The sequence below is a fragment of the Olea europaea genome, chromosome 4 (genome assembly GCF_002742605.1).
Source record: "Olea europaea var. sylvestris chromosome 4, O_europaea_v1, whole genome shotgun sequence".
NCBI lineage: Eukaryota > Viridiplantae > Streptophyta > Magnoliopsida > Lamiales > Oleaceae > Olea > Olea europaea.
In genome coordinates this window covers 16,749,396-16,761,964 of record NC_036240.1, presented here as the reverse complement: position 1 = coordinate 16,761,964, position 12,569 = coordinate 16,749,396, and the positions used below count along the sequence as shown (strand labels likewise).

General features: G+C 27.9%; 1 protein-coding gene across 1 annotated transcript; it reads right to left on the bottom strand.

The window, feature by feature from the left end:
- Positions 1–10,224: 10,224 nt before the first annotated feature.
- On the bottom strand, positions 10,225–12,358 carry LOC111393826 (uncharacterized oxidoreductase At4g09670-like). Its single transcript, XM_023019544.1, has 2 exons — positions 11,772–12,358; positions 10,225–11,018 (listed from the first exon to the last, which is right to left on the bottom strand). The coding sequence occupies exons 1-2, from the start codon at positions 12,267–12,269 to the stop codon at positions 10,404–10,406; spliced, it is 1,113 nt and encodes a 370-aa protein (XP_022875312.1). The 5' UTR covers positions 12,270–12,358; the 3' UTR covers positions 10,225–10,403.
- Positions 12,359–12,569: the final 211 nt, after the last annotated feature.

Here is a 12,569-nt window from a genome sequence, read left to right as displayed (position 1 = left end):
TTTTTTTTTTTTTTTTTTTTTTTTTTTTTCAGTTGAGAAGGTAAGTAAACTAATATCAAGTCCCCATTTGTTTTCAATTATTTCCTCATTAAAATGAAAAATATGATCGTTATTCATTATATCAAGCCACCAAATTTGAATTTCTATCTTTTGTGTAGAGTCCATAACAGCTATATTTCTCATTCTCATTCTTCAAAAAATGAGAAACAAACGAGGGTTAAATAACAACTAATACGATATCAAGGTGATTCTACTTTAACTAAATTCATAATCATCAACTGCTATTTACTTTTCAAATTTTCATTTTTGGCCTAAGTTTTTGTTTGTTCAAACTTATTGTAGTTTAAATTGAGCTCATAACATAAAATTTATAGGAGAGACGATTTTAGAATGAATTTCAAGAAATTAGTGAATTATGAAGATTAACATATATATTTATATATATATTTAGTTGTGCATTTTTTTTTTTTAACTATTGCTTATAAATAATTGAAAAACTTTTGGTTTTCATGGCGGATGATCTAAATTCGAGTCATGCTTGAAAGGGTTGTTCATTTTTTCTTTATTATTGTTATTATTATTATTATTATTTTTTCCATTCATGCTTGAAAGTTGAACAAACAATTAACAAGTTGAGTAAGTGATTACTTTTGAGATCTTTAAAAGATTAACAGTTAACAAAATTGTTTCTCTTCTCAATATCATAGATCCATCTATCATGCATTATATTTTAAAATAAAAAGAATCAATAACTTGGGCCTATTTCAAGAAAAAAAAAAAATCATGTGATAAGGTAATAAAGTCGAGGCTTAAATTGAAGGAGTCGACTCGATCCGAGCAATTTTTAGTGTAGAAAACAATACTTGATAGTAGAAGAACATTTAGTTCGACAAAAGACATGTTCTAATTTAATAAAGAGATTCCTCGAAAATAGATCATAATTTTATTAACACATTTATAAAGATCTCGATTAGCTTTCATCTAGTTACATGTTAGTGGGTTGAGTTGGTTGCCCTTTTGAGCCCAAGTTCGACATTTAACTTATGCAACTCGACAAAAAATCAGATTTAAGTGTCAAAAATCATAAAAAAAAAATTAAAAAAAAAAACACAAAAAAACCTTTGTATTGATGGAGTTTTGCCTCATTTGCCCCATAATCTCAAAAGGGAATATATACATACGGAAAAATACTATGCAAAGAAGAAGCAAATAAAAATATTCGAAGTGTGTGAAATGAGAAAGTTGGTATGAGAAGAAATAGTAATTGTGAGATCGAGAAATTATTTTGACAACTTTCTTGACCATTTATAACTAGTTGATAGACGATTTACTATTAATGATAAGCATATTCGTCGAAGAGAATCTATCAATAGTTAGTAAATTTTATTGACATGATTTGTGTCGATTACTTTGTTTGTGTGAAAAATTATCAAAGATTTTATGCCCTTTTGTGAAGTTAATTTTGTAATTAATTTTGTAAAAAAGTGATTTTTTTTAAAGACTATGCAATTAAAAGTATGAAAAAGTTACGAGATAAATGTGGAGAAATTAATTTCAGACCAATGTTATGCGTAATGATGGGAAGCCCAAAGTCATATCAACATCAATGGATTGCATTCACATGTTGATCCACGCTCATGATCTTTCTTTTGAGGACAATAATTTGTTGACCGTTATTCAAAGTTAATAATATGCTTTTGCTTTGAAAATTTTGAGTAGACCCCCCCCCCGGGCCCCCCGGGGGTGCTTTTTTTCACCTCAATCACAAAAAAATAAAATAATAGATAAATAATAATAATAATAATAATAATAATAATAATAATAATAATAATAATAATAATAATAATAATAATAAGGGGAAAAAAAGAAAGGAAAAGCTTTCTCACCTAAAAAATTATTAATCATCATTTATATTTTTTTGAATCACAAAAAATATTAATCATCCATAAGATATGAGTGCACGGCGTAGTATTGACAAAGTGATGTTTTATTTGTTTTTCAATTTTTCACAAATATAAGTTAGACCAACAAGTTTGGATCAATTTTAATTTTAATTTTAATTTGACCGTATTTAAGATCGAGAAAAGATCATGTATAGATCAATCTATCTAGATAGGCTCTAGACATGTCGTACGAGGCTCCTATTATAGCCTTTTTCCTTTCCTTTTTTTTGTTTTGGCCCTAGTCTTCATGCGAGAAACAGAATTTCAAAGCGATAAGTAGAGATTTATGTTTTTTCCTTTTTATTTAGAAAATTAGGCCAAAAAGAAAATTAAGATCCTGTTTGGGAGTGATTTTGAGAATTGATTTTTTGACCGTTAGGAGAAAAGTGGAGTCCATCTGTAAGAGAAGAAATCAAATATGACGGCTAGAATAGTGAAATAACGGTCAAAAAATCAATTTTTTGGGTGAAAAAATTGGGCGCAAACAGCCCCTAAGAAAAATTTGTTGGACATGTGGCTCGTATAACATAGGAAAGCCATTATTTAGGCAATTAAGTTATTCTGAAGCGACATTTTTATTACATATTTTTGAATAATCTTTTTTTTTTAACCGATTTTCCAATTGAAAAATTATTAACCATCCATAGGTATGACTCAATTATCATAATGACGACAAAATGTTGATCATTGCTATAATGTTCTAATCTTATCTCTTAATATTAATAATTTCTCACTTACTCACGCCTGCGAACTTTATTACTTTGAACACCATTGTCTTGGGGACCTAGTAAATAGCCTTTGATTCGCAGTCCCTTTTTGAAAGATAGCAGCAGAATTTATTTTCTTGAGAATTCTTTTGAAAGAGTCCTCAATTTTTTTATGAGATGTAACTATAGGTCCTCAACTTTTAAAAGTTAAATTTTGGATCTCTTGACGATCGGAACCATCAATATAAACGTTGATATCGCTTACGACTTTCACATGACTCACAAAGGACAATATTGTCAAATTACAAAATATTTACCTCCAATTCAACAGAAAGTTGCGTGAGATTTGAACATTTTAACCACACAGGGACCCAAATTGATATAGTCAAATAGATTGAGAATCTAAAACATCAACTTTTTGACTTTTAAGAATCCCAAAATCATTCCACGAGAAAGAGAGATTGGGAAGTTCAGCCCTAATTTGTCCTGAAACTTTTCAAAAAAATTAATACGTACAAAGCAAACGAGTAATTAGAATCTATATCCACTAATTTAACTATATCCCCCTAAAAAATAATAATAATAATAATAATAAATAATGAGATTGAGCATATTAGATCGCCTTTTTCAACTGCCGTTAGGAGTAAAATTTATAATGTTTGTCATTTATTTAGCAACTAATAATAAGCACGTGAGTTGAACTTCTTATACAAGAAATAAATGATATGCGTAACATTTTTAAACTAATGGTAATTGATAATGTTAAATAAAAAAATTAAAATTGTCAAAGAATATATATATATATATATATATAGTTTATGAGATTACGTGGATAATGTGTGAAAATATTGAATAAGCTAAAATGTAATGTTTTGTTTACTTATTTGTTTATGATAGACATTAGTTGGACCCCCATTTTCAACCATTATAGTAGCATCGATCAATTTTGTGGTACAGAAGGACACGAAGAAGATTCGAATTAAGATAGGTACATTTGACTAAGTTTAAAATGTTTACTTATAAGTAAACTAAAGGTATATAAATGATTTTCAAAATAAAAAATTACTAATTTTGCCAGTAATATAATATTTTTTACCTTAAAAAGTAAAAACAAAAATGTATTTTATCTAAACACATTTAAAAACAAAAAATACTTGTCATATTAATCTATAGCTTTTATTTTAATTTAAAAACCAAAGTTACATTCAAAATAGATATAGAAGTAAAAAAATCTTAAAATAAAAGTGTTCTTTTTTCTTTTGAATAGGACTAGTACAATTGGAGGACTAAAAATTCTCCCTTTAAATGTTTCGAAATATATATATATTAATTGGATATTCATCAATTTTATGCTTATATAAAAATGAAAATACAATAATAATAAAATTTCCAATATTATATTAATTTATTTTTAGGACACATAATATTAATTTTATGAATACTTAAAATTTTGATTTTAGTGAAAAACGTGTAATTGAGATACTTTTATTAAGTGGGGTGGATATAAATATGGGAAGAATAAGTAACTACTAATTATTAGGAATAATTAGTAAGATTTTTAAGATTGATGAATAACTTCTCCCATCTTCAACTATTTTCCTCCAAACAATTTATCACCTTTAAGCAATGTTTTCTTTTCAATTCATTGTTCTTTGTATTTAAATAGCTATATTATCTATTATATTAATTAAACATGCAATTTATAATCTTTGAATGAAAATGTTGACAATGTTAAATAAGGACAAAATGGTAAATTGAACTTTTCTTGTCTATTTCTATATTTTATTTTACATATATTGTAATTATATAAGTAGATGAACGTTCACGTATATAAATAATAAATAATATAATATATGCATATGAGATAATATTGTAACATTTTAAAGGTGGCAGTAATGATCGATTAATTATAATTTAACTTCATGTAGTCTCCTTTTAAGTATAGAGTTCGTTTTTCATGTTGGAGTACTCAAAATTTTGTATTAATTAAATTATGTTTAATCACTTGAAATCGAAGTTTATCTACATTAATAATTATATTAAAACAATAATAAATATTATTTTCTATTGTAATTAATCTACCATTATAATATTGCAACTTAATATATTATATTATATAAATATAATAAAGTTATATCTATATATCTTGTGCAAGATGAATGATTAACAATACAATTTTATGGTATTTATAGGAGTTAATTTTTTTTCTTTTTGTTCTGGTAAGATGTTTGAATATAATAGTTATATTAAATGTTTACAATCAATTGATACACTCTGGTGCTCATATATTGAAAGATATTTTATGTAATGCAAAATCGTAAATACAAAGGCAAATAAAGTTGCTTTTTCACCGTAGTTTTCTTCGTATTCCTCAAAATAGTATTAATAAAATTCAATTTAATTTTTTCCACATATTTTGAATGAAACTCTAATAATCTAGGAATTTTGATTTGTTACAGAAATGAGATAATTATTTGTTTTATCAATTTTGAATTGAAGCTGATTTGACTAATGATGAATGGAACATGATACGTAACGACCCGGGCTTTATGATCAATCCATTATATTATACATATAGTTTATTTTGAAAAAGTTTGTGCATATTTTACCTCTCATAGCTTTCTATCACGTCCTATAAAATTTGAATACAAAAAACCTCAGAACTTGGGGTTCGAATTTTGAGAAAGGTAATAAATAGCCGTGAGGGGTGAGATGGGCACCTGTTGCTCCAAAAACAAACAGTACATACGATATAATGGTTTGAACATAGAAGCTCGAGTTGTTAAAAAATGCATATTTTTGTAATGACCCAAGCTAATAGAAGTACTTGAAGTTCGAAATTAATGAAGTAAATAAATTCATGAATTCATTTAATCATGTTTAATTTCCAACATTCCATCATAAAATATTGTTAACCCTCGGAATCCATATAACAATTGGCTAGGTAAAAAGCAATACGCTAGAAGATCGAAGAAATATGAGACTCGTATAAAGATCTCAAACTATTCACCACATACAGGTAGGTTGAGCATATTAGATCATATTTTTCAACTGTGAGGAGTAAAATTTATATTGGTTGTCATTTATTTAGCAACTAATAGTAAGCACGTGAGTTGCACTTCTTATGCACGAAATAAATGATATGCGTAACATTTTTAAAATAAGGTAATTGATAATGTTAAATAAAAAATTAAACTTGTCAAAGAATATGTGTGTAAAAGTTTATGAGATTACGCAGATATTGTGAAAATGTTGAATAAACTAAAATGTAATATTTTCTTTACTTATTTGTTTATGCTAGACATTGGTTGGACCCCCATTTTCAACCATTATAGCGGCATCGACCAACATTATTGTGCAAAAGAACATAAAGAAGATTCAAATTAAGATATGTACATTTGACTAAATTTAAAATATTTACTTATAAGTAAACTAAAGGTACATAAATGATTTTCAAAAATAAAAAATTAATCATTTTGTTTGGTAACATAAATTTTTTTTACCTTAAAAAGTAAAAATAAAAAAGTATTTTATCTAAACACATTTAAAAACAAAAAATGCTTGTCATATTAATTCATAGCTTTTATTTTAATTTAAAAACCAAAGTTGCATTCAAAACAGATATATAAGTGAAAAATCTTTAGATAAAAGTGTTCTTTTATAAGTGAAAAATCTTTAGATAAAAGTGTTCTTTTTCTTTTGAATGGGATGAGTACAATTGCAAGAATAAAAATTCTCCCTTCAAATGTATTGAGATAAAAATCTTTTATATATAAAATAAGTAATTGGATTACCATCAATTTTATACTTATATAAAAATGAAAATACAATAATAATAAAATTCCAATATTACATTAATTAATTTTTAGAACACATAATATTAATTTTATTACTACTTAAAAATCTGAGTGAAAAATGTATAATTGAGATGCTTTTATTAAATGGGGTGGATATAAAGATGGGAAGAGTAAGTAACTCCTATTAATAGGAATAATTAGTAAGATTTTTAAGATTGATGAATAATTTTCCCATCTTCAACTATTTTCCTCCAAACAATTTAGCACATTTAAGCAATTTTTTCTTTTCAATTCATTGTTCTTTGTATTTAAATTGCTTTATTATATATTATATTAATTAAACACGCAATTTATAATCATTGAATAAAAAATGTTGACAATGTTATATGAGGACAAAATGGTAAAATGAACTTTTCTTGTCTATTTCCATATTTTATTTTTATATATATTGTAATTATTGAAGTATATGAACGTTCAGATATATAAATAATAAATAATATAATATATGCATATGAGATAATATTATAATATATTAAAGGTGACATTAATGATAGATTAATTATAATTTAACTTCATGTAGTTTCCTTTTAAATATAAAGTTCATTTTTCATATTGGAATACTTAAAATTTTATATTAATTAAATTATGTTTAATCACTTGAAATCAAAGCTTGTCTACATTAATAATTATATTAAAACAATAATAAATATTATTTTCTATTGTAGTTAATCTACCATTATAATAATGAAACTTTAATATATTATATTATATAAATATAATAAATTTATATCTATATATGTGAGCCTCGATTTTAAGTGAAAAATTAAATAAATAATATCATTTAAGTAATTAAACTTAATTTAATTAATGTAAAACTCTAAGTACTCTAATACAAAACAATAAGCATTATATTTAAACGGATATTAAATGAAGTTAAATTATATCAAATGGTATTATATTAAATATATAATTGTAGAATTAACATATAACTAAATATATAAAGATAAAATTGGTATTCAAAATTTTCTCCTTAATTGACACTAAGGCATTGTTTGATTCAACAAAATTTTCTCTAAAAAATGGAATTTGGATTTCAACTTTCACAAAAAGAGTGTTTGATAGCTTATATTTACCATGAAATTGAATTTCTTAGATTTTTTGGAAATTGCAATTTTCTTTGTTTTCAAGGAATTTGAATTCTCACCAAAATGGTGAGAATTCAAATTAGCATTTTATTTTATTTTCGTTTTTTTTTTTGCAATAGAAGCCAATTCTAAGAATTATTGTAAAAAAATATTTCCATTTAATTGACAATTTTCATGTAAAATAAAGCCAAACAAATACAAAAAAATAGACGATTTTATTGAATTTTTTATTTTTTTATTTGTTGGCAATGGAAACAAATTTCATTCTCAATACCAGTAAAATCTATCCTTTTAATTGACAATTTTCATGTAAAATAAAGCCAAACGAATACCTTTTATTTTAACATTTTCTACGTGGAAAATTGTACCAATCAAATATAATAATTTACAATTCCCTGGAAAATAATTTCTAGGCAATTCAATCCCTGGAATTCGTTTTCAATTCAATTCAATTCCATCTTTACAATCAAACGGACCCTAAATATATTGTAGATAAATAAGATAGCTTACATTAATTTGTTAGTATCACGACACAACATGGATATCTTGATTCTTACATTAATTTGACTGGATCTTTATTGAATTTAACTTCTAGTTAACCATAATCACGTAACAAAATATTCTTTAGATTATTTGTTTGGTACTTAACCTTCATTAATCAAATATCTAAGTCCTTGTTATAATCATATCTAATTTCTTTGTCTTTACAAAATTGATTTTTACTATTTGTATGAAGAATTTAGTGATAGGTTGTAAAATAAGTGCATGCATTTGCTAGTTAAGCATCACCTCTTGCTCTAATAGAAGTAAGAAATAAAGAAAAAAGTTAGAGCATCACATTGACGAGAACAGAGCTTCAGCACACTTTAATTAGAATCAATTATATCATTTCGCTTGAATTTTATTAATGTGTATATTAAAAGTTGCTGATATATTTGTCAAAACTAATGAAAATGTCAATATATCTATTACATTCTACAAATTTATGACAACGAACGACTTCATTTAGTTGCAATCAGATCATTCAACATATTACTTTATAAACATTATTTTTAACCTTTGTCAATGTATCTACTATCTACAACTAGTAAAAATTAAGGAAAACCCTTGTGGTATATAAGGGTTGGTACATAATGATGTCCACACCCTCATAATTCAACATATTACTTTATAAACATTATTTTTAACCTTTGTCAATGTATATCTACTATCTACAACTAGTAAAAATTAAGGAAAACCCTTGTGGTATATAAGGGTTGGTACATAATGGTATCCACACTCTCATGTGAGGGTGTGGACACCATTATGTACCAACCCTTATGTACCCATAGACCAACCCAAAAATTAATGGGATTCAAAAGTCAAATTCACAACTTCGCAAATGGGGAATTTGTATCTAAAACTACCAAAATCATGCTAGAAACCTATTTGTTAAAGTGGCCATCTATTGATTCTTGGATGTGGATGGGGACTTAATGCTTGTTTGTTACGGATTAAAAACCAATTAAAATCAATTTTTTGACTATTATTTCACTATTTCAACCATCGTTTTTGAATTCTTTTCTCACAGACAGAACTCACTTTATCACTAATGGTCAAAAAATCAATTATCAAAATCCATACCAAACAAACTCTTATTAAACACAATGTTAGTTTGGTTACAAAGTGACAGTTTGTTAGTTTGGTTAAAAATTAACAATGTTTTTTTTTTTTTTCCTTTTCTTTTCTTCTCTTTTCTTTTTTATTTATTTATTTCTTTTTCTTTTTCTTGTTCTTTTATTTTTTTGTTAACCCTTGCCTAGTAGTTACATATTCTTTAAAGGCAAGTTTTAAAGGTCATTCATTTCTCTGCAAAAATATTCTCCACTACGAGATCCATCTCCACAATTTACTACAAGACGTTACTGGCACCTAGGACAATTTGCAGATAAACAACATAAGAGTAACAGAATGTTAATTTATGGCACTAATTAATGATGACAAGCTTTTTTGCATTCATAAATTGAAGTTGTCAAATATTGTTTCTTTTACGGATTTTCTTAGCAGCACCGATTTTTTTGGTTACAAAATACATTTTATGTTAGTAATTTAGCTTCTGAAAGACAAGGGGTTTTCCGATCAATAGTCTCAAATGTCAATAATTTTATTCTATTATATACTGAGTCGATTGAAGTAGTATAAGCGCTCTAAAATATTAAACTTTATCTTAAAAGAGAAACTAAACTTCGTAGTTGTATGATAATTTGACTCTTGCGAATTAACTATTTGCAGTTAAAAAATTACAATGGATGAACATAGTCGTACACAATAATTTCATATTCTTTCTGAGATTTAATTTGATTAATAAAATATGTAGCGTATCTTGTGCAAGATGAATGATTAACAATACAATTTTACGGTATTTATAGTTATACTAAATGTTTACAATCAATTGATAGAATCTGCTCATATATTGATATTTTAGGTAATTATGTAATGCAAAATTGTAAATACAGAGGCATAAACGTTGCTTTTTCACCGTAGTTCTCCTCGTATTCCTCAAAATAGTAAATCTGATCTAAAAGTTTTAACAATCCAAACTGAACTGCTTCTAACAAGATTGCTAATTATCTTATCTAAATAATTAAAGTAAATATATTTTCATAGTTGCAGTTCAACTTTTATTTAAATTATTAAAAACCAGGCAATCGACCTGGATACAGCACAAGAAAAGGATTGCAAATTAATCACACGATAAAATGGCAGCAATGTAATTTTACATGTGACAAGTACAAATCCCATGCAACAGAAATCATAGAAAGCATCATAGGACTAAACCTCAACAGCTTCGAAACCTCTCTCAATTGACAGCTTGACAGCATCCAAAACCTGCTGTGTCTTCCTGCTCAGGGTAGGCCACTTTATCTCAGGTTTAGAACCATCAAATTTGATACTTCCGACCAGTCTAGAAAACTCCCTCACCATTAGGGCTTCTTGAGGGAGATCTGTAGTGACATGATGTTCACTTGGCTTCGGCTTCCACCCGGTCAAGAGATCAGTGAATCCTGATTTTGTAGCGACAGAAAATGATGCCTTTTTCTCTTCAAATGGAATAACGAAATCGCGTAGATGCAAAGTGCCATTTGTTCCAACCACGGTTACATCCGTTGTCAAGTTGTCCAAGAAAGAGCAGTGGAAGGTGGCTACTTTCCCGTCTTCCCAATGCAAGGATGCACCGCAAGATATAATAACTCCTACCTTGTTAAAGACAGGGCCACGCAGAGCAAGCACTGTTTTTGGCAGTTCAAAATCGGAAGCCCACAAGATTGACCGGATGCAGTACCAACCAGCATCACCAAGAGCGCCGAGAGCATCAAGATCTGGTTTTACACGAATGTCATTCTCCAGAAAATCTTGTTTAGCCGCAAATGTAAAGCTGCTATTTACCTGCAGAGTGTACAAGAAATTTATTTTTCGTAGAAGATTAAATCAATCTTAAAAGTATCGAAGTAAATGGTGAAGCAATTTTTTTATCATTCTCAAACAACAACCATGTTAAGAGGGGTAGTCCAAGTCTTATATGTTGATCTCCTTTTTTATCGCTTAACAAACTAACAAGATGGAAGCTTGTTTGAGCAAATCAATCTTGAAATTCGTGTAGTCATTATTTTTTTATTCTTAATCGAATCGAATTGTTCATTAGAATTTAATGGATTCTGATATCATTATATTAAGACTTGAGATTCCAGTTTAAAAAGAGTCGATTTGCTATCCAATTAATTTTTGACATATTATCAATAATTAACATGTCATCTCAAATTTACAACATTAATTTCATCACTAACCTACTAAATTAATGATATGTTAAAAATTAATTCGCTGGACAGTAAATCTCAACTTCTTTTAAAACTCCTTTTAAAAGGTTAACCTTGTTAAGATTATTTTTTTATCCTTATTCGATATGGGATTTTATAGAACGAAGTTACCATTGGGCAAATAAGGATTCCTTGATATGAATGATATTTTGAAATATCTTTTTAATACAACTGTATTACTTTTTACTTAATAGTTTTCGACCTCTAATCTGATTAAGAATATCTCAAAATTAAGAAAAAGGAAAACAAGGAACCAGCCAAATTCATAAGAAAATAACAAACTATATTGGCATAAAATGAAATAACCAACAGAAGTCTAACTCACTGATTTGAGATCACCGAAAAGCTCCGAATTGGAGAGGAACTCTTTCATTGAAGCAGTTCTGGGATGATGCATCCACATGGTAGAATCCATAAATTGCACCCCACTGGATTCACACGCCTCTAGAATCAAATCCAGTTCCTTCACGTTGAGCGCCACGGGCTTCTCCAAAATCAAGTGCTTCTTCTTCTGGGCAGCTAGGACTGCCCACTTCACGTGCAGGCTAGTTGGAAGTGGCACATAGACAGCATCTACGTCTGGGTCATCCAAAACGGCGTCGTAGGAATCGTACACCTTGGCTGATTCTGGGAAGCCGTTTTCCATAGCGAATTTGGCTGCTTTTTCCAAAGATCGGCTGCCAACGGCGTAAAGAGTGGAATTTTGGGAGAGGATTATGGCCCGAGATACTTTTCGGGCTATACTGGCACAACCAAGTATGCCGAATTTGATGGGCTGCTCTGCCATTTTCTTCTTGATTACAGAAAGCGAATTACAGTACATATGCTGGGAGGGTGGCGGAGAGTGGATGCTTACACGGCAGGCACACTGCCAACAGGGGGACACATGCCCCCGGACAAATAGGGCTTACGTGACCCAATTTGAGAAAATTATTGTACAATATATTCAATCAAGGCGGCTAACCACTGAGCGTTTGTTTGACCTATTTTTGAAAATTATATATATATATAGGGAAAAATGTGTAATTAGAAAATAGGAAAAAAAAAAATTATTTTATTGAAAAAATAAGTTCAAATAGGGGCTAAATAACGTTTTATTACTGACTAATGAAATTAGCACCAT

Bases quoted from the DNA above. Each gene is read 5' to 3' on its own strand.
- LOC111393826 (XM_023019544.1), bottom strand. From the start codon at position 12,269: ATGTACTGTAATTCGCTTTCTGTAATCAAGAAGAAAATGGCAGAGCAG. The intron at 11,019-11,771 runs GTGAGTTAGACT...TACACTCTGCAG, and splicing joins TTTTCGGTGATCTCAAATCA to GTAAATAGCAGCTTTACATT.